At 42.4% G+C, this 21803-nt stretch overlaps 1 protein-coding gene and 1 long non-coding RNA gene across 2 annotated transcripts in view; one reads left to right on the top strand and one right to left on the bottom strand.

The window, feature by feature from the left end:
• Window positions 1-7287: 7287 nt before the first annotated feature.
• The window catches only part of TWSG1 (twisted gastrulation BMP signaling modulator 1), a 115864-nt gene continuing 101348 nt past the window's right edge, over window positions 7288-21803 (bottom strand). The window contains exons 6-7 of the mRNA XM_055238417.2: window positions 9352-9485; window positions 7288-7915 (exon numbers count right to left, since the gene is read on the bottom strand). Of these exons, the coding sequence (XP_055094392.1) occupies window positions 9370-9485 (116 nt within the window). The 3' untranslated portion in view covers window positions 7288-7915; window positions 9352-9369. The remainder of the gene's footprint in view (window positions 7916-9351; window positions 9486-21803) is intronic.
• On the top strand, window positions 12849-20609 carry LOC134736889 (uncharacterized). Its single transcript, XR_010121325.1, has 3 exons — window positions 12849-12941; window positions 13346-13450; window positions 20330-20609. It is a non-coding gene; the product is annotated as an uncharacterized lncRNA (long non-coding RNA).

Raw genomic sequence — 21803 nt, 5'->3', positions numbered from 1 at the left:
TAATATAATAATTTATTTCATCATTAAAAACATTATAGATATAGCCAAAATGATTTTTATAAATTAAAAAATACATACAACATGCAAAAAATGTAATACAATAGTGTCATAAATTGAAGTATCTAGCCTTGCACAATAATATATAATACATGTTCATAATGTAATAAAATTTTCATTGATTTATCAGAATTTTGGTGGTGTTAGGGGATGATTTGTATGAATCATGTTACTTATAAACTTGTCCATGATAATTTTAAAAGATACTTTCTTTTTTATTAGTAAAGTTTTATGTAGCAAATGGACACACTTGAAATATTCCTTTTATACCAAGCTGGAAATCTTGCCATCCTCTTTCGTTTCTCTCCCTTCTCTGTCTCTTTCTTGTCTGGCAGACATCTCTGAATTTATAGCTTATTGATAATAATTGAAAAGACTGACAAACAGCTTTGAGGGCTATTTCCCAACCTTATTTTCATTAACAAACTCCTTTCACAGTACAATCTCTCTAACCCCATTAGAATTTTTATATGCCTTTTTCTCCAATATTTTATTATGAAAATTATCACATATATAGAAAAGTTGAAAGAGTTGCACAGTGATATACCCAATCATTAAATTCTACAATTGTCAATATGCTGTTCTATTTGTTTCATCACCTTTCTCTCCATTCTCTATCCATGTACCCATCCATCCATCAATTCATCTTATTTTATTTATTATTATTATTATTATTATTTTATTTTATTTATTTATTTATTTATTTTTTGAGATGGAGTCTCGCTCTGTCGCCCAGGCTGGAGTGCAGTGGCGTTATCTCGGCTCACTGCAAGCTCCGCCTCCTGGGTTCACGCCATTCTCCTGCCTCAGCCCCCCGAGTAGCTAGGACTACAGGCGCCCGCCACCACGCCCGGCTAATTTTTTGTATTTTTAGTAGAGACAGGGTTTCACCGTGTTAGCCAGGGTGGTCTCGATCTCCTGACCTTGTGATCTGCCTGCCTCGGCCTCCCAAAGTGCTGGGATTACAGGCGTGAGCCACCGCGCCCGGCCCAGAGTCTCACTCTCATCACCCAGGCTGGAGTGCAGTGGCACGATCTTGGCTCACTGCAATCTCTGCCTCCAGTGTTTAAGCGATTCTCCTGCCTCAGCCTCCTGAGTAGCTGGGATTAAGGTGCCTGCCACCACGCCTGGCTAATTTTTGTATTTTTTAGTAGAAACGGGGTTTCACCATGTTGGCCAGGCTGGTCTCAAACTCCTGACCTCAGGTGATCTATACTCCTCAGCCTCCCAATTTTTCTTATTTTTAAATGCCTTTCAAAGTAAGTTGCAAAACTGGCTCACACCTGTAATCCCAGCTACTCATAAGGCTGAGGTGGGAGAATCCCTTGAAGTCAGCAGTTATCAGCACCTGGGCAACATAGTGAGACTATCTCTACCAAAAAAAAAAAAAAAAAGACAAGGTGGCATGTGCCTGGAGTCCCAGGTACTCGAGAGGCTGAGGTGGGAGGATCACTTGAACCCAGGAGTTCAAAACTGTAGTGAACCATGGTCATGCCACTGCACTCCGGCCTGGGCAACAAAGCAAGATCCCATCTCTAAAAATATAAAAAATAAAAGAAAGAAAGTTGCAGACCTGAGTACACTATATCCCTAAACACTTCAGCTTGCAAATACTTATCTAGATCATCGTATTTTTATAGTGTTGTTTTTATTTCAAGGTAAAATTCATATATAGTGACATAGACAGATATTAACTGTACCATTCTATGAGTCTTTAAAAATGCAAAACTCCACCCAACCCCTATCTAGAAAACATTTCATTACCCAAGAAGGTTCCTTTGTGCCGTTTCCTAATCAGTCCCCAGCTTTGCCCATACGAAGAAATAACTACTGTCCTAATTTTCATTACCATAGATTAGTTGTGCCTATTCTAGAACTTCACGTAAGTGCAATCACACAGCACTGTTTTATGTAAGCCTTCTTTTGGTCAGCCTGTTTTTGAGATTCATTCATGTTGTGTGTTTCAGCAGTTCAAATCTGTTTTCGTTTTATTTATTATTTTAAAAATTTTTAACTTAATTTTTTTTTTTTTTTTAGGATAAGATCTTGCTCTGTCATCCAGGCTGGAGGGCAGTGGCACAATCACAGCTCACTGCAGCCTCAATCTTCTGGGCTCAAGTGATCCTCCTGCTTCAGCATCCTGAGTAGCTGGGACTATAGTTGCATACCACCATGCCCAACTAATTAAAATAATTTTTTGTTGTTGTTGAGACGGGGTCTCACTTGTTGCCCAGGCTTGTCTCAAACTCTGACCTCAAGCCATCCTCCCTCCTCAGCCTCCCAAAGCACTGAGATTACAGGTGTGTGCCACTGTGTCTGGCCAGTTCATTCCTTTGTTTGTTTGTTTTTGAGACAGGCTTTCACTATGCCACCCAGGATGGAGTGCTGTGGCGTGATCACGGCTTACTGCAGCCTCGACCTCCCCAGGCTCAGGTGATCCTCCAACCTCAGCCCCCTGAGTAACTGGGACTACAGGCATGCGCCACCATGCCTGGCTAATTTTTGTTTATTTTTAGAAACAAGGTTTCACCATGTTGCCCAGGTTGGTCTCCATAGTTCATTTCTTTTTATGGCTGAGTGGTATTACATCATTTAAGTATGGCACAACTCATTTGATCTCTTCTCCAGTTGATGGACATTTGTGTTGTTTCCACTTTAGGGCTGTCAGAAGACAAAATAACAATAACTTAGTTTAAAGATTGAATTAGCTTTTATTTGCCATCCTGGAATCAGGCAGTACCTCATTCTATAAAGTGGAATGAGTGTTTCAATGAGCTGAGTGGAGGCACTGGCTTTATAGGCAGGAAAGGGCTAAAGAAGGCAGAAGCAAAGAAAAAAAGCAGGTGGGTCTTTTCAGTTACTTTCCTTGTAGTACTAAACAGAGGTAAATTCCGTATTATACTGACTCAAGTTGACTGGAATCTCCTGATTTTTAGGAAAACTCGCCCATATCAATGTTCAGTTTGATTATGTGGCAGTTAGTACAAGTGACTTCATTCTGGTTTGATCTAGTTTCCTGGGGCCTAGTGCAGGAGGCTAGTCCAAAACAATGGCCTCCCATAAACCTTGTTTAACAGGACAATTAGGAAAGAAGCTGCTACAAACATGTCAAGAACTATGCAGAGTCTGAATGTTATCCTATTTGCAAGATTACAAATCAGCCTGCTGCAATTTCATGGATGCTGGCAGATAACACAAGACTCCTGAGTGAGTGACAGTTTTCTTGCGCACAGCAATAGCAGTGGCCACAGTTATCGGAATTTGTGAGAGTTCCCTCTAAGCTCCAGTTTCCACAGGGTAACATGGAGAGAGCCAAGTGACATCTGCATACAGTTATGCATGCATATTAAGAGAGGAACCCTAAGCGTAATAATTCCTAATCTTTTATAATTGCCCTGGAGGGCAACATTATTGTTGTCTTCCAAGGCTGTTCTCTGTGCAAACATACAGATACCTCAGAAAAAGGCAGCCAGGACTTCTGCTCACAAGATGTGTAAAACACCAGAGACCTATAGAGAATTGTCTCCTGACAGAACATTCTTGTACAAATCTTTTTGTGAACATCTGTTTTTATTCCTCTTGGGAAAGATCCTAAGAGTAGTCTTAGCTACTTGGAAGGCTGGGGTGAGAGGATTGCTTAAGCCAGGAATTCAAGGTTACAGTGAGCTGTGAGCTACGATCGCACCACTGTACTCTAGCCTGGGCTACAGAGTGAGAATCTGTCTCAGGCATAGATAACCCCTTATAGAGATGTTTATTGGACCTTTCCAGTGGTCATAGGTTTCACAAAAAGTCTGAGGTGTGACTAACTACACGTTTTACCGAAAAAACTTGTGCCAGTGGCTCATACCTGTTATCAATTAATAACAACCTGGGAGGCTGAGGTGGGAGGATCACTTGAGCCCGGGAAACCAAGACTTCAGTGAGGCATGATCATGTCACTGCACTCCAGCCTGGGAGATAGAGCGAGACTGTATCTTAAAATAGATATTTAAAATATGTATTAAATATATATAAAATATCTATTTAAAAAATATAAAAAATATATAATATATATAATATACTGTATTGTTTCCACTTTAGAGCTGTCAGAAGACAAATTACAATAACTTAGTTTAAAGATTGAATTGGCTTTTATTTGCCATATTATATATACGTATATATAAATATACATATATATATATATTTATTTATTTATTTTTTTGAGACGGAGTCTCGCTCTGTCGCCCAGGCTGGAGTGCAGTGGCGCAATCTCGGCTCACTGCAAGCTCCGCCTCCCAGGTTCACGCCATTCTCCTGCCTCAGCCTCTCCGAGTAGCTGGGACTATAGGCGCCCGCCACCACGCCCAGCTAATTTTTTGTATTTTTAGTAGAGACGGGGTTTCACCGTGGTCTCGATCTCCTGACCTCGTGATCCGCCCGCCTCGGCCTCCCAAAGTGCTGGGATTACAAGCGTGAGCCACTGCGCTCGGCCCATTTATATATTTATATATAGTATATACATATTTGTGTGTGTATATATATATATATAAATTTGTATATATATAGTATATATATATAAATTTGTATATATATATAGTATATATATATAAATTTGTATATATATATATAGTATATATATATATATATAAATTTGTATATATGTATATATTGTGTATATATATATACAAAATTTTTTCCTGGAAGGCTGTTGCAGGGTTCCACCATATTGCAGCTGCCTGAGACATGGATTCTGTTTGTAAGTCCCTATGTTTCTTTCTGAGAAACTAGAATTGTCAGCCTCTTTCTTTGGCCTTTCAGCTCCCTCAGTCTTTGGGAGTAGGTTTGCACAGCCTGGCTTACTGCAGAACATTTGGTGAACTAGCCAGGAACTGAGACCAAGAAATGAGTAAAGCCACCGAAGCATCCTTGGGGGAGACCCCAGGGTGGTGCCACATCTGTGTGGAATGGTGCGGCTCATGTTTTAGATGCTTGTGGACCATGGTGTAAGTACAGGAATGCTCCCCAAATGCTGGCAGGCTTAGAATGACCTTTAGCCGAGAACCTCCTACCCCACTGCAGCAAGGGAGAGCAGAAAGGGGCAAACAGCCCTGCAGGGGGGCGGCCTCTTCCGTGAACAGAACGTGAACAGAACGGAAGCCCAGCTAGCAGCAGAAGCAAAAGTAAAAGAACTTGAAGAGGAAGCCAGGCACGGTGGCTGTCACCTATAATCCCAGCACTCTAGGAGGCCAAGGAGGGAGGACTGCTTGAGCCCAGGAGTTTGGGGCTGCAGTGAGCTGTGATTATGCCACTGCACTCCAGCCTGGGCAACAGAGCAAGACCCTGTCTTTAAAACAAGAAATTTAGGCCGGGCGCGGTGGCTCATGCTTGTAATCCCAGCACTTTGGGAGGCCGAGGCGGGCGGATCACGAGGTCAGGAGATCGAGACCACGGTGAAACCCCGTCTCTACTAAAAAAATACAAAAAAAATTAGCCGGGCATGGTGGCGGGCGCCTGTAGTCCCAGCTACTCAGAGAGGCTGAGGCAGGAGAATGGCGTGAACCCGGGAGGCGGAGCTTGCAGTGAGCCGAGATTGCGCCACTGCACTCCAGCCTGGGCGACAGAGCGAGACTCCGTCTCAAAAAAAAAAAAAAAAAAAAAAAACAAGAAATTTAAAAAATTAATTAATTAATGAACTCTGTGGTCAGAACTCAGCTTAATTAAAAGCTGCTATTATGGTTGTGTTTTGTGTGGGGGGGGGAAAGCTGATTTTTTTTATTTCTTATTTTTTTGAGACATAGTCTTACTCTGTTGCCCAGGCTGGAGTAGAATGTCACTATCGTGGTTCTCTGCAGCCCTGACCTCTGGGCTCGGGAAATCCTCCCACCTCAGCCTCCCATTGTATTTGGCACTACAGGTGCATACCACCACACCCAGCTAATTTTTAAAACTTTTTGTAAAGACGAAGTCTCATTATGTTGCTCAGGCTGGTCTCAAACTCCCAGGCTCAAGCAGTGGTACATCTGCCTCAGCCTTCCAAAGTGTTGGGATTACAGGTGTGAGCCACCACACCCGGCTTTCTTCTCTTTTTGCATCCTGTATCTGAGAATTTGTTTTCAGTTGACTGAGCATCCCCTCTTTTAAAAAAATTTGTATGTTTGGTCCCTCTGTGTGGTGCATTTCTTGTTGGTATGATTTTTGCCTTTTGGAAAGTTTGAAATTGCCCCAGTTTGGCTCCTCTAAGACTTAGTTTTTAATTTCCTTCCACTCCTGCTCCTCCTTCATTTGCTGTCTTCAAGACCACATGAAGAATCTAGACGAGACTTCTAGCAACCCTGAGACCCCTTAAGAACATAGAAAAAGGTGTCACACACCCCCTTTTGGGGGTCTTCTGCCTTCCATATGGGGTCCCAAGAGTCAAGGGGAGGTTTCTTTTGGGTCTAGAGCTCTGTTCTCTTTTGTAGTGATGTTGGATATAAAATACTCCAGGAATAAATGCTTGGTGCTGCAAAGAAAAGCCAGCACTCAGGCAAAAGTTTAATCCTTTCAGCAAGGCAATTTACCTCTGCAGAAGGGTGTCGCTCACGTCAGTCAAGATCACAAGTGCACACAGAACACAGGACACTGGGAGATTTTTATCCTTAACGCAGTCCCTATCCCTGTGCCACTCCCACGTGGGCTGGGGTCGGACCGCACAATCTGAGCTGACCTGATTGGCTACTTGTGCATATTTTCCTAAATATAGCAGGGGAGGGGGACGTGAAGTACAGAGGTGGATCGTGTGAGATGTGCAGTTGTGGGGGAACAATGGGTACAGGTAACCAAGGGAACAGATGTGAGTTATTGATTAGAGCTGATGTGAAGGGGAAGGCTGTTTATGGTAAGTAGGGGCAAGGAAGACAAGAAGTTGAGTTTGAGAACAAAGGATAAGGAAGTTAACAGGCTAAACCCTTTGAAGAGGAACTCAGAAAGATTTGTTGTTTCTTACAAGTGAGTTCTCTGGTCTCTTTAACTTTGGGAGTACCAGGGATGCCTTTGTGCTATGAGAGAACATGACCTTTGGGTGTGCAGTGGCTGAAAAGTCACCAGTGAGGGCTGCGGTTTTGGAGGTTTATAATGAGTGGTTATGACTGCAGGGAGCTACTCGTTTCTTTGCATGTTTAGATAAGAAAAGCATGGCTTGGACAGCTAGAGGCTATGTATCTTAGTCCATTTTGCATTGCAATAAAATAATCACCTGAGGCTGGGTAATTTATATAGAAAATAGGTTTATTTGGCTTACAGTTGTGCAGGCTGTCCAAGAAGCGTTATGCTGGCATCTGCTTCTGGTGAGGGCCCCAGAAAGCTTCCACTCATGGCAGAAAGTGAAGCGGAGCAGGAGAGAGAAAGGCAAAAGAGAGGGAGGGAGGTGCCGGGCTCTTTCACAGTCAGTTCTCTCTGGAACTAAGAGTGAGAACTCACTTTTCAGAGAATGGCACCAAGCCATTCATGAGGGATCTGCCCCTGGATTCCAAACGGCTCCTACCAGGCCTCACCTCCAACTTGGGGGATCAAATTTCAACATGAGATTTCAAGGGGACAACTATGCATTCTATAGCACTATGGAAACACTTGCCACCAAGGGACAAGACTCCCATGGGGGATGGGCTGATCACAGAGTGGGTTGCTTGACGCTGGCTTGCCCACCAGCCTCAGGGGAAGGTCCATGCAATGAGGTGCACTATGGAAGCATTGCACTGCCCAGTCCTGTGCTGTTTCCCTCTTTAGAGGAATGTGAAAAGAGACACAAAGTGAGCACATGCTGTTGGAAAAATGGCGCCGATACACTTCCTCCATGCAGGGTTTCCTCAAACCTTCAATTTGCAAAAGATGGCGATATCTGTGAAGCACAGATAAACAACAAAAGTTGAAGGTTTGTTCAAAGCAAAGTGAAGCAAAATAAAATGAGGTCTGCTTGTATAAGATTCATAAAAGAAAACCCAGAGAGCTCTGCTCCAGTTACTATTGCTACTAACAACCTACCCCAAAACACAGTGGTTTCATTAGCTCGCAGATCTGTTTGGGGCTGAGTTTTATTGGGGGAGCTCCTCTTGGATGCACGTGGTGTCAGCGGAAACAGATTGAAGGCTGAGACTGATTAAACTCTTCTCAACTCTCCTCATTATAGCAAAACTCCGTTTTCTATACTCACTGTCTCTGACTTTCTCCTGCCATGTTCTCCTTTTAAAATTATTTTTAATGATTCATTTTGAAATAATTCCAAGCATAGAGAAAATTTGCCAGAGAGGTAAAAAGACTCCCATCTTCCCCAGTTATTAGTGCAATTAATAATAACAGATTCCCCAGTTATTAGTGCAGCCACTATGGAGAACAGTATGGAACTTCCTCAGAAAACTACAAATAGAATTACCCATACCCACCAATCCCACTGCTACCCATTTACCCAAAGGAAAGGAAGTCAGTGTATCAAAGAGACATCTGTGCACCTGTGTTTATTGCCGCAGTAATCATAATAACCTGGATGTGGAATCAAACTAGGTGTCCAACAACAGAGGAATGCATAAAGAAAATGTGGTGTATTTACACAATGGAATGCTATTCAGCCATAAAAAAGCGTGAAATCCTGTCATTTATGGCAACGTGGATGGAACTGGAGGACATTACGTTAAGTGAAATAAGCCAGGAACAGAAGGTTAAACACCACATGCTCTCACTCATATGTGGGAGCTAGAAAAAATTGATCTTGATTGGGCACAGTGGCTCATGCCTGTAATACCAGCACTTTGGGACCCTGAGGCAAGAGGATCCTTTGAGTCCAGGAGTTCAAGATCAGCCTGGGTATCATAGCAAGAATCCTGTCTCTATCAAAAAAAATTTTTTTTTATTTCATAGAAGTGAAAAATAGAACAGAGGATACTAGAGGCTGAGAATGGTATGGGGAAAGGGGGATAAAGAGAGATTTGTTGAAGTATACAAAATTACAGCGAGATAGGAGGAATGAGTTTTAGTGTTCCATACCACTGTAGTATGACTGTAGTTACAAATAATACATAGTTTCAAACAGCTAGAAGGAGGATATTGAAGGTTCCCAACATAAAAAAAATGATAAATGTTTGAGGTGATGGATCTTCTAATTACCCTAATCTGAGCACTACCATTATATGTATCAACACATCACTATGTATCCCATAAATATGTACAATTATTATTCAATTGAAAAAATAAAGTTAACCTAAAAAACCTTTTAAATGTTATGTTTACACTACACTGTAGTCTACTAAGTGCGATAACATCATGTCTAAAAAATGTACATACCTTAATTTTAAAATATTGCTAAAAAATGCTGACACAGAGATGAGAAGTGAGCATATGTTGTTGGAAAAATGGTGCTGATAGATTTGATTTATGCAGGGTTGCCACAAACCTCCAATTTGTAAAAAATGCAGTACCTGTGAAGGGTAATAAAGCAAAACAATAAAATGAGGTATGCCTGTATAAGAGAGAAATTAAGTATAATGACACAAAAAACATTTTAATAGCTATTTTATAATTTCAGTTATTTTATATTTCATAAACCCATTATTATAAGCCCAAATTTGACTTTTAAAATTTAACAACTGATATATGCCATGTTCTTTGGTTAAAATTAATTAGGCAAGAAAAACATAACAATGTGATGTTATCTAGCTGTGTTTGTTATGTTTTGATCCTTTAGAATAAGATATTTTAATTAGTCTGATTAGACTGATTAGTGTAGCCTGATTTGAATAGTCATGCTCTAGGAAGACTAAGAATGAAAAAAAGCTTAATTAAGAACAAATTAAGTAGTCATTACTTTGTTGATTCTTGTCTAATTATAATATATAATTGAATCTCTCACCTAAACTAGCATTTCTTTCCTTCTTTCCCTCTCTCTCTTTCTTTCTTCTTCTTTTTTCTTTTCTTTTTTTGGGGGGGGGAGACATAGGGTCTCACTCTGTCACACAGGCTGAAGTGCAATGGCTCAATCAACAGCTTACTTCAGCCTCAACCTCCTGAGCTCAAGCAATCCTCCTGCCTCAGCCTCCTGAGTAGCTAAGGCTATAAGGCACATGCCACCATGTCTGGCTTAAACTAGCATTTCTAACTAAAGAATTTGTTCATTTGTAAACAACATTAGAAACAAAAAAAGATATGCAAACAATTGAAGAATGATTAGGAGTTAAACATGTACTTTTGAAAGTTTGACATTGGAAATATCTAAAATCATGAAATATTTAATAGGCTAATATTTAAAAATCTATACTTTAATAAATATCAAGTATACAGACAAATTTGCTTATCCAGAAGTTGATCTAGATACAAAAGATAAAAGATACAATGCCAATATAAAGTTTTTCTGTCATTTTATACTGCTTTCCTGTTTATTTTTACAAAGCTGCTTAATATACATTTTCTCATTTGTCCCTTTAAAACCTGTATCTTGAAAACAATAATTCATTTGTCATTTTGAAATAGCAGGCTTCTCAGCTATTATATTTATCTCATTATTATTATTACTTTTTTTTTTTTTTTGAGACAGAGTCGCCCAGGCTGGAGTGCAGTGGTGCAATCTTGGCTCACTGCAACCTCCGCCTCCCGGATTCAAACGATTCTCCTGCCTCAGCCTCCCGAGTAGCTGGGACTACAGGTGCATGCCACCACCCCTGGCTAATTTTTGTATTTTTAGTAGAGACGGGGTTTTGCCATGTTGGTCAGGCTGGTCTTGAACTCCTGACCTCAGGTGATCTGCCTGCCTCGGCCTCCAAAAGTGCTGGGATTATGGATGTGAGCCACCACACCCGGCCATTTATCTTATTATTGAATGAAATTTACATCCTCATGAAATGCTGTTTTAGTTATCTTAGCAGTTTCTGGGACTTTTGATGCATTAATGAGTTTATTACTTTACTAGCTACAGAATGTTGTGACATGCAGTGGCAAAAAGTCAGGGGTAAGGTCCCTGATTGCAAAGCTACTAGTACACTAGATATAAGATAATCTTTTCTGTCGAGAACCTTATCAATGGAAAAACAACTTGACCACCAAAATGTCTCTGCTACCAACATAGCAACCCTTAATGAAGGATAGCCCTGAGGCATAGTAGTTGGCTAGACAGTAAATATGAGCAATTAAGGACCCCCAGATTTACAGGAAAATAAACTGCAAAAAGGAAAATGTTACGGTAGACAAACAGACAACTGATTTTGTAGGAAAAAGTGATAAGTCAGGGTTTTCTAACATATCAATTTGAAATTATTTTCAATTTAAAATGCCATATATGGCCAACCTATCAATTGAATGAGAAAGCAAAATTAGGATATTTGTACACATCCAAGAACTTAGAAAGTATAGCTCCCACACATTCCTTTTTAGGAAGATTTTGAGGATATATATTTTAGTGAAATATGTGGACAGCCAAGAGAAAGGAAGATATGGGATACAACAAAGATTTAAACTGACCTAGAAGCCTATTAAGAAGAAAACATGCTTCTTTTTCAGATTAGATAAAAGAAAGGCACTTAGAGGCTAAGTGTGGAGGCTCACGCCTGTAATCCCAGCACTTTGGGAAGCTGAGGCCAGTGGATCACTTGAGGTCAGGAGTTTGGAGACCAGCATGACCAACATGGTGAGACCCCCTCCTCCCATCTTTACTAAAAATACAAAAATACTCAGGTGTGGTGGTGCATGCCCGTAGTCTCAGCTACTCGGGAGGCTGAGGCAGGAGAATTACTTGAACCCGGGAGGCAAAGTCTGTAGTTAGCCGAGATCATGCCACTGTACTCCATCCTAGGTACCAGAGTGAGACTCCATCTCCATCTCAAAAACAAAAACAAAACAAACAACGACCAAAAAAAAAAAAAGCAAAAGGCACTTAGAAATGCCAAGAAAAACAGAAGATTGTACAGGATAGTCTTGATTCAAACATGAAACATGCTAAAATGTAATTGTAACATTTTGAGCAATTGATAGTGTTTTAGAAGAGGATATTTTTTGCCCATGATTCTAGAACTTCTTTCAGTTGACACTGGAGTGCTGACATTGACCATGTAGAGGAGGAAATAGAATCTTAGCATATTTTTTAAAAGCTCTGTGATTAATAATACCTACATATTATAATAATGTGCATGCTACTTAATGGTTTCCAACTTTAAAAAGTCAACCAATACACAATTCACAGAAGACTTAATACTGGAACCTAAGTTGAGAGGTGATAGTTGCAGAAGAATCTTATATCCTGGAGAGGCAAGGAATGTTGTATAAAGTTAATGGATCATGAAATAGAAGCTTAAGTGTTTCATTTCAAGTTACAAAGGTTAAAAAAAAGAAAAAGACATAAGTAAAATAACAATAAAAATTGAGAGGAGAAAGGCAATAGTATGGGTTAAATCCTCATCTTTTAGAGCAGGGACTTGTTAGATGTTATCCATCTAATCTAAAAATAGTGGTATGGAAATATAATATTTAGAATCCTGAAGGTAATGATCAAGAGAACAAAGTATAGAAAAATGATCACCTATGAGGGTAGGCCTAGGGTGGGAAGGACTTTTCATCACAAACCCTGCTATACTCTGATTTTTTTACTTTTTATTTTTTTCATTGCTCAACAGCTGACTTTAAGCTGTACTCTTTTTTAAAGTAATTTACATATATCGTGTTGATAAAAATTTGTTTAAATGAGAGAAAATTTAGATGGAAATGTATTTGCATGATGGCATCAAAAATAGACCAAAGCAGCTATTTCAAATGCTTGCAATTTTTGGTTTTAAAAAACCTGGTTGGCTTATTTTTGTAATTTTTCAGTTTTGTTTCTAAATGAGGCGCTAGAGAAGATCTCAAACTGCTATTGGTGCTATTGGTTGTCATTCGTTCAGAAATCATACATTGTGAGTACAGATCTTCTTTTCTTTGTAAGTAAAAAGCCAAACTGAATTCTTTTTTTTTACTATGTAGTATTTTCTCTTTTAACATCGATGTTTGAAGAACCAGAGATAGTTTGATATGCTATGTAAGAATTGTGACCAGATAACTATATGGTATAGATCTAGTGGAAAATATCTTGATAGGAACTTGAAAAATTATCATTTTTGTGCTCCTTGTTAAATTGTTTGTGATTGAACAAAGCATTCCTTATGCTTCCCTACTTTTTAAAAATTGTGGTCAAATATATGTAACATAAAATTTGCCATTTTAGCCATTTTTAAGCATACAGATAGTGGCATTAAGTACATTCACATTGTTGTGCTACCATCACCACCAAACATTGCCAGAACTTTTTTATCTTCCCCAGCTGAAACTCTGCACCCATTGAATAACTTCCACTGCCCCTGCCTTACTCCCATGACCACGCCTCTACTTTCTGTGTCTACAAATTTGACTACTGTAGGTATCCAATGTAAGTGGAATCATACAATTTTTTTTTTGTATCTGGCTTATTTCACCTAGCATAATTCAAGTTTCATTTATGTTGTAACATGTCAGAATTTCATTCCTTTTAAAGACTATTTCATGATATGTACATACTACTTTTTATCCATTCATCAATGAACGTTTGGGTTATTTCCACCTTTTGGCTATTGTGAATAATGCTGCTGTGAACATTGGTGCATAAATATCTGTTTGAGTTTCTGCTTTAAATTCTTCTGGGTATATACCCAGAAGTGGAACTGCTGGATCATATGGTAATTCTATGTTTGACTTTCTTTTTTGAGACGGAATTTCACTCTTGTCACCCAGGCTGGAGTGCAATGGAGCGATCTTGGCTCACTGCAACCTCTGCCTCCCAGTTCAGGTGATTCTCCTGCCTCAGCCTTCTGAGTAGCTGGGTCTACAGGCATGCACCACCATGCCCGGCTAATTTTGTATTTTTAGTACAGATGGGGTTTTGCCTTGTTGGCCAGGCTGGTCTCAAACTCCTGACCTCAGGTGATCTGCCTGCCTCGGCCTCCCAAAGTCCTGGGATTACAGGTGTGAGCCACTGTGTCCTGACTGTTTGACTTTTTTGAGCAACCAACATCTTGTCTCCCATAGTGGCTGCACCACTTTACATTTCCACCAACAGTGCACAAGGGTTCCAACTCTCCACATCCTCACCGACACTTGTTATTTTCTGTATTTTTTAAAAAGGATAGTCATCCTAATGAGTGTGGAGCAGTATCTAATTTGGTTTCGCTTTGCATTTCCCTACTGATGAGTCCTGTGCTTATTGGCCATTTGTTTTTTGGTTTTGTTTTGTTTTTGAGAGTCTCGCTCTGTTGCCCAGGCTAAAGTATACCGGCATGATCTTGGCTCACTGCAACCTCCACCTCCTGGGTTCCAGCCATTCTCGTGCCTCAGCCTCCCGAGTAGCTGGGATTACAGGTGTCCACCACCACTCCCAGCTAATTTTTGTGTTTCTAGTAGAGATGGGGTTTCATCATTTTGGCCAGGTTTGTCTTGAACCCCTGACCTCAAGTAATCCACCCACCTCAGCCTCCCAAAGTGCTGGAATTATAAGTGTGAGCCACCGTGCCTGGCGTTTATTGGCCATTTGTATATCTTCTTTGGAGAAAGATCTATTCAAGTCCTTTGACCATTTTTAAATTGGGTTGTTTGGGGCTTTTGTTTTTGTCATTGAGTTGTAGGAGTTCTTTATATATTCTAGATGTTCATCCTATAGCAGATACATGACTTGAAAATATATTTTCCTATTTGGTGGGTTGCCTTTTCACTCTGCTTCCCACTTTGAGCAGTAGGGTTTTGCTATTGTTTTTTGTTTATTTTGAGACAGGGTCTTACTCTGTCACCCAGCCTGGAGTGCAATGGTGTGATCATGACTCATTGCAGCCTCCACCTCCCTGGGCTCAGATGATCCTCTGCCTCAGCCTCCCAAGTAGCTGGGACTACAGGTGTGCACCACCATGCCCAGCTAATTTCTCTATTTTTTGTAGAGATGGGGTTTCACCATGTTCCCCAGGCTGGGAGCAGTAGTTTTATATAAATTAAACCTTATAAAATTAAGGGTAAAACAATGACGAACTATGTAATAGTCCACCCACCAAATAAGCCCACTAATAGGAGCAACTAATATTTGAGCTGCTTCATCTGATCTAATTATTGGATAAGCATTTGGTGGCTCTCAAACTTTCTGTTTTAAGGCTGAAATTTTTTGTTTTTTTAGATGGAGTCTAGTCGCACTGTTGCCCAGGCTGGAGTGCAATAGCATGATCTTGGCACACTGCAACCTCCGCCTCGTGGGTTCAAGCAATTCTCCTGCCTCAGCCTCCCGAGTAGCTGGGATTATGGGGGCCCGCCACCATGGCTGCCTAATTTTTTTTTTTTTGTATTTTTTAGTAGAGACAGGGTTTCACTATGTTGGGCAGGCTAGTCTCGAACTCCTGACCTTGTGATTCTCCCGCCTCGGCCTCCTAAAGTGCTGGGAAATTTTTTTTAACGTAATTGCTGCATTATTTTTAACAGTTGGGGCTAGGAGCAATGGCTCATGCCTGTAAACCCAGTGCTTTGGGAGGCTAATGTGGGAGGACCAGTTGAGGCCAGGAGTTTGAGGCCAGCCTGGGCAACATAGCAAAACCCTGTCTCTAAAAAAAAAAAAAAAAAAAAAAAAAGGTTTTAATTAGCCAGGCATAGCAGCGTACACCTATAGTCTCAGCCACTAGGGAGGCTGAGGTGGGAGGATTGCTTAATGCCAGGAGTTTGGGGCTGCAGTGAGCTATGATTGTGCCACTGCACTCCAGCCTAGGGGAGAGAGTGAGACTTTGCCTTTAAAAAATTGGAATAGAAACAATGACCATTCTATTCTCTATCAAAGTGTACCCTCTTTACCCCTCAGTTGGGGTAAATAAAACCCTGCTCCAATAAACCTGATTGCCAAAGTCACTGCTTTGAAATCATCCCGGGACTCACCAGGAGCCCCCTCTTCAGGACTGGGAAATCCTGCTCTAGAATTCTCAGGCTTTCCCTTTCCCGCGGAGGAGCCATTCCCCCGGATAGCTCTATCACCCTATGGTGGGGAGAATTTGAAATTCAGTTTTACAATAGTCAATCTTAAATAATGAAATTCAGAAAACAGGATTAAAGTGTAGAGTTTACTCTGGTGCAAAGCTTGAGGATAGCCACCCAGCAAATGCAGACTCCAGATGAATAGGGTCAGCATTTTAAAGTAGAGACGTTGGCTGGGCATGGTGGCTCATGTCTGTAATCCCAAGGCTTTGGGAGGCCAAGGCAGGAGCATCACTCGAGGCGAAGAGTTTGAGACCAGCCTGGGCAACATAGTGAAACCCCATTACTAAAAAAAGCAAAAAAATTTAGCCGGGCATGGTGGCATGTGCCTGTGGTCTCAGCAGGTACTCAGGGGGCTGAACCAGGAGGATCACTTGAGCCCACATGTTCAAGGTTATAGTGAGTTATGATGGCACCACTGCACTCCAGCCTGTGTGACAGAGCAAGACCCTGTATCTAAAACAAATAAATAAATAAAGTGGAGAAGTTAATGTCTCCCTTATATAGGCAGAGACAGAGAAGTTTTAGCAGGATTATAACATTTTTTATACAAGACCAGAGCATATATTACAGCAATTTGATTGATTACAGATTGCTACATTCCAAGGAAGATGATTTCTCTGGGAGGAGGGGTAATGGTCTGAGGGGCCCTTACTCTGGTGCTGCCTGGTCTTCCTAATTACTTACAGGGAAAAAATGCAGAAGTTGCAGCTGCATGGCACGTAACTTAGGCCTCATAGCCACATTCCTCTCAAGGCTCAGAATAATTTAAGGTTCTAATAGCTTTAAGTTAGCATGATTTAATTTCACACAATTTAAAAATGACATCAGCCCTTTTTCCAAGAAAATTACACTTTGTGAAATCCCCTCTGTGCTAACTTTAGAAAGATTCAAATCTTGACTCAGTCTCTGGCTCACAGGGTCTCCCATCCATGAGGCAAGCCAAGGCACTTGTGTGGCCAGGAAAACAGAGCCGGGACCACGAAAGACACATCTGCTGGGCTTCCTGCCTTTGACCCTGCTCCGACATTCATGGCGTTGTCACACTTTATTAACTTATAAAAGCTAACTAACTACTAAGGAAATTCAATGCCACCCTAAGAAAAGCAAATTGCCAGTTATTTTAACATCAGAAGTTGTTTGAAAGTTCTGTGAAAGGAAAGCCCAACTGTGATCTTAGGGAAATTAATTTTAAGAAACATAATTTTCAAAGGTGATAATTATTTTTCAAAAATATTGCTGACCATTGACATCTGAAATAGGCTTTTGGGTTTTTTTTTTTTTTTTCGTGTTTTGTCTTTCACAAAGATTATTTTGACATTTTTGCTTCTGGGAATTTCTTTCTTGGCAACACATATAAAAGCATTAAACTGGATGAAGATGACATTCTCAGCATTTGAAGTTTGTCTTTGATTCCTTCAAAAAAGAAAGCAAATGACATAAAAGGGAAGAGGAAGGCCATTTAACATCATTAACACTTCTTTGAAAGTTTAATAGGCTTGTGCTATGGAAAACTAAAATGAAACAAAAGCATTTTTCAAAATGATGGAATTTGGGGATCTCCACTCAACTTTCCCTAATCTCTCCTTTGCAGAGATGTAGGGGCTGAGGACATGCAGGTTGCTCCCCCAGGACATGGGCTGGTTAGTAGCAAAGGGGGTTTTAGAGGCAGGCTCCACCAGGTCACCGCATGTCTGGGCAAGTGGCCTCATCCAAGGCCTCACTCTCCCTAGCCCTCTCCCCATCCTTTACACAGACTGCTTCTTAATCCTAAATCAGCCACAGAAAACAAAGGAGCACCACCAAGAGCCTTTTTTTCTTTCTCTTATTTTATTTATTTATTTTTTTTGAGATGAGGCTCACTCTGTCACCCAGGCTGGGGTGCAGTGGCGAGATCTTGGCTCACTGCAATCTCCACCCCCCAGGTTCAAATGATTCTCCTGCCTCAGCCTCCCCAGTAGCTGGGAAATGCCACCACGCCTGGCTAATTTTTGTATTTTTAGTAGAGACAGGATTTCACCATGTTGGCCAGGCTGGTCTCAAACTCTGACTTCATGTGAAGTGCTGGCCTTGGCCTCCCAAAGTGTTGGGATTACAGGCGTGAGCCACCGCGCCCAGCCCGCCATCAGCCTTCTTTTTTTTTTAGACAGGGTCTCACTCTGCTGCCCAGGCTGGAATGTAGTGGAACAATCCTGGCTCACTGCAACATCCACCTCCCGGGTTCAAGCGATTCTCCTGCCTTAGCCTCCCGAGTAGCTGGGATTACAGGTGTGCACCACCACGCCCAACTAATTTTTGTATTTTTAGCAGAGATGGGGTTTCACCATGTTAGCCAGGCTGGTCTCCAATTCCTAGCCTCAAGTGACCCACCCGCCTGGGCCTCCCAAAGTGCTGGGATTACAGGCGTGAGCCACCGCGCCCAGCTGAGCCTTCTAATTGTAAAAGATAGGCAGCTTTCCTTTAAAAAAAATCCAAGATGGCTCTACATCTAGCAATGTGAAATGCTGTAGTCTATTAAGGGAAAAAGCAAGTCACAGAAAAATAACAGGATTCCATTTACAGTTTTTAAAAATTATATATCTGTGTGTATACCTGGTTTAAAAAAAATAAATGAAATCATACCATCAACCTAAAGAGGAAACTCAAGAGAGACAGACTCGGAAACAAATGAGCTCATTTGGGACTATGCAAGGGATTGCAATCCGTGGAAGCGTGTGCTGTGATGGCTCATAACGTTTAAAAGACAAAGAGAAGTCCATGCACGCTGCTTTGAAACAAGGCTGGCAGGTCACAGAAGCTCACTGCAGGAGCTGGCGTCTGTTTGCTGGTGGAGGCGGCCGTTGCCAGGTCACTATCCTGTGCTGGTGGCGGATCTGGAATACCGCAGCCTCCAGAAGTCCTTGCAACAAGTCCTGATGCGGGTCTACGTGCAGGAACGCCTAGAGATGGGTCCCGTGGCGAGCATGTGGGCGTGAGGGCCTCCTCATGGCCTCCCGCCAACTCCATTTTGCTGGAGTTTAGAGTTTGACCTGGGTGACTCCGTTTTGGTACCAGCAACTTTCATAATACACCCCGCCCCATATACATGTAACCCTCCCACCATTTTTTTTTTTTTTTTGACAGAGTCTCAGTCCGTTGCCCAGGCTGGAGTCCAGTGGTGCAATCTCGGCTCCCTGCAACCTCTGCTTCTGGGGTTCAAGCGGGCCTCCTGCCTCAGCCTCCCGAGTAGCTGGGATTACAGGTTCCTGACACGACTCCCGACTAATTTTTGTATTTTTCGTAGAGACGGGGGTTTCACCATGTTGGCCAGGCTGGTCTCTAACTCCTGACCTCAGTGATCCGCCTGCCTCAGCCTCCCAAAGTGCTGTGATTACAGGTGTGGGCCACCACGCCCGGCCTGTAACCCCTTTTTAAGGGCAGCTTCTTCCCACCCCAAAGGCTGGCCCAGGCCCATCTCACTGTGCTCTGCTGGGGAACGCTGCTCTGCGCTGGGCCCTCCCTGTTTCCGGAGAGTGGGGCTGCCCCTCTGCCATGCAGGCTTGGCTGAGGCTGGGCCTGCTTCCTCCTGACCGCTGCAGCCCCCGGGGCTCCCCAGACAAAGGCAGTTACACAAAGAAACAAAGGAAGGCTTAGAAGAGTCCACGTCCTTGCTAACTCAGAACGGCTCCTGAGCTGCAAAAGATAGGTCCTAAAGCTGGAGCTGTTCCCTGGGAGGGAGGCCTCTGTGTGCCCCCGCCTCTGTCTGAGCAACTCACAGCCTCCTCACTGTCCCCAAAGCTGACTGCCTGCAGCCTCTCTGCTTGCCCGTCGGCCGCCTGCCGCTAGGCTGCCCCCTCCCCCTCTACAGACTCGTGCTTGGGTTTCCCTCTCTTCCTGAGGTATCTATGGGACCCCTTTAGTTTGTAAAACTGGGCCTCCTTTTCCACTCTAGAAATTCTCCAGCATAAAATCTGTGCTCTTGGGGAGTAAGGAGGAGAGGTCTTCCTAGGAGTGCAGGGGTGGGGTGGAGCCAAGCTGGGGCGGGAGGTCTTCCATCTGTTGAATCTATAAATACTCTGAGAGATGTCTGGGAGGGGAAGGAGACAGAAAGAAGGTGTGATGAAGGGGCTTTCACTTTTTGCCCCATGTATTTCTGCCTTGCTGCATTTTTTTACAATCAGCATGAATTCATGCTTTACTTGTGTAATGATAAAAGGGAAAGAGATGCCTGGCTGGCTGAAATGAGTCGTGGATTTATGTATACATTTTCATTTGCCTTCTGCTTTTCATGGATCAGGGATAGTCTCTGAAGTGAGGCCACCGGAGGAAGTAATGCAAGACGATGTCAAGGGAGCTGCAGCAGGCCAAGGGCATTCTCCGGCTTGCTGATGTTTGTGCCCCAGATAGTGAAGTTTAGAGGCAGTTTGTCTTCAGAAGCACTTCAAATAAATACATTGTATTAGTCCGTTCTTGCACTGTTACTGGAGACTGCGTAATTTATAGAGAAAAGAGGTTTAACTGGCTCATGGTTCTGCAGGCTGTACAGGAGGCATGGCTGGGGAGGCCTAGGAAACTTAAAATCATGGTGGAAAGTGAAGAGGAATCAAGCATGCATTACATGGCTGGAGCAGGAGGAAGAGAGAGAAGGGGGAGGTGCTACACACTTTTAACCAACCAGATCTCGAGAGAACTTCCTCACTAGCAAAGGGGAAGTCTGCTCCCATGATCCAATCACTTCCCACCAGGCCCGTCCTCCAACATTGGGTATTAGAATTAGGCCGCAGTGGCTCACGCCTGTAATTCCAGCACTCTGGAGGGCCCGAGGCGGGTGGATAACTTGAGGTCAAGTGATCAAGACCAGCCTGGCCAACGCGGTGAAACTGCGTCTCCACTAAAAATACAAAACTTAGCCAGGCATGGCGGCACGTGCCTGTAGTCCCAGCTGCTTGGGAGGCTGAGGCAAGAGAACTGCTTGAACCAGGGAGGCAGAGGTTGCAGTGAGCTGTGATTGCCCCATTGCACTCCAGCTTGGATGACAGAGCGAGACTCCATCTCAAAAAAAAAAAAAAAAAAAAAGAATTAGACATGAGATTTAGGCAGGGACACAAATCCAAACCATATCGTACATATATAAGGAAATATAAGGAAAGCACCCAGATCAACTTAGTCTTACTGGCTGTGAAATTCTATAAAGCTCAACAGTGGTAAAAAGTATCTGCTCACAGTTGAAATCTGGCTAACAGAGGCAAAGGAGTTTATAACTGATATGAGACCTGCTAATATCACAAATGAAAACATCTTTGTAGACCAAGTTTACTTTTTAGAATATGGAATTTTTTTTTTTTTTTTTTTGAGACAGAGGCTCGCACTGTTGCCGGGCTGGAGTGCAATGGCATGATCTTGGCTCACTGCAACCTCTGCCTCCCGGGTTCAAGCAATTCTCCTGCCTCAGCCTCCCGAGTAGCTGGGATTACAGGTGCCCCCTCACCACACCTGGCTAATTTTTTGTACTTTTAGTAGAGATGGGGTTTTGCTATGTTGGCCAGGCTGGTCTCAAACTCCTGACTGACCTTGTGATCCACCCACCTCAGCCTCCCAAAGTGCTGGGATTACAGGTGTGAGCCACCGCGCCTGGACAGAATTTTGTTTTAATTAAAAAAAAAAAAAAAAGCTCAGTGCAGTGGCTCATGCCTGTAATCCCAGCACTTTGGGAGGCTAAGGCAGGAGGATTGCTTAAGGCCAGGAATTCGAGATTAGCCTGGGCAACGCAG

The sequence above is a fragment of the Symphalangus syndactylus genome, chromosome 1, assembly GCF_028878055.3.
Source record: "Symphalangus syndactylus isolate Jambi chromosome 1, NHGRI_mSymSyn1-v2.1_pri, whole genome shotgun sequence".
Taxonomy (NCBI): Eukaryota; Metazoa; Chordata; class Mammalia; order Primates; family Hylobatidae; genus Symphalangus; species Symphalangus syndactylus.
This window is presented reverse-complemented; position numbering and strand designations above follow the sequence as displayed.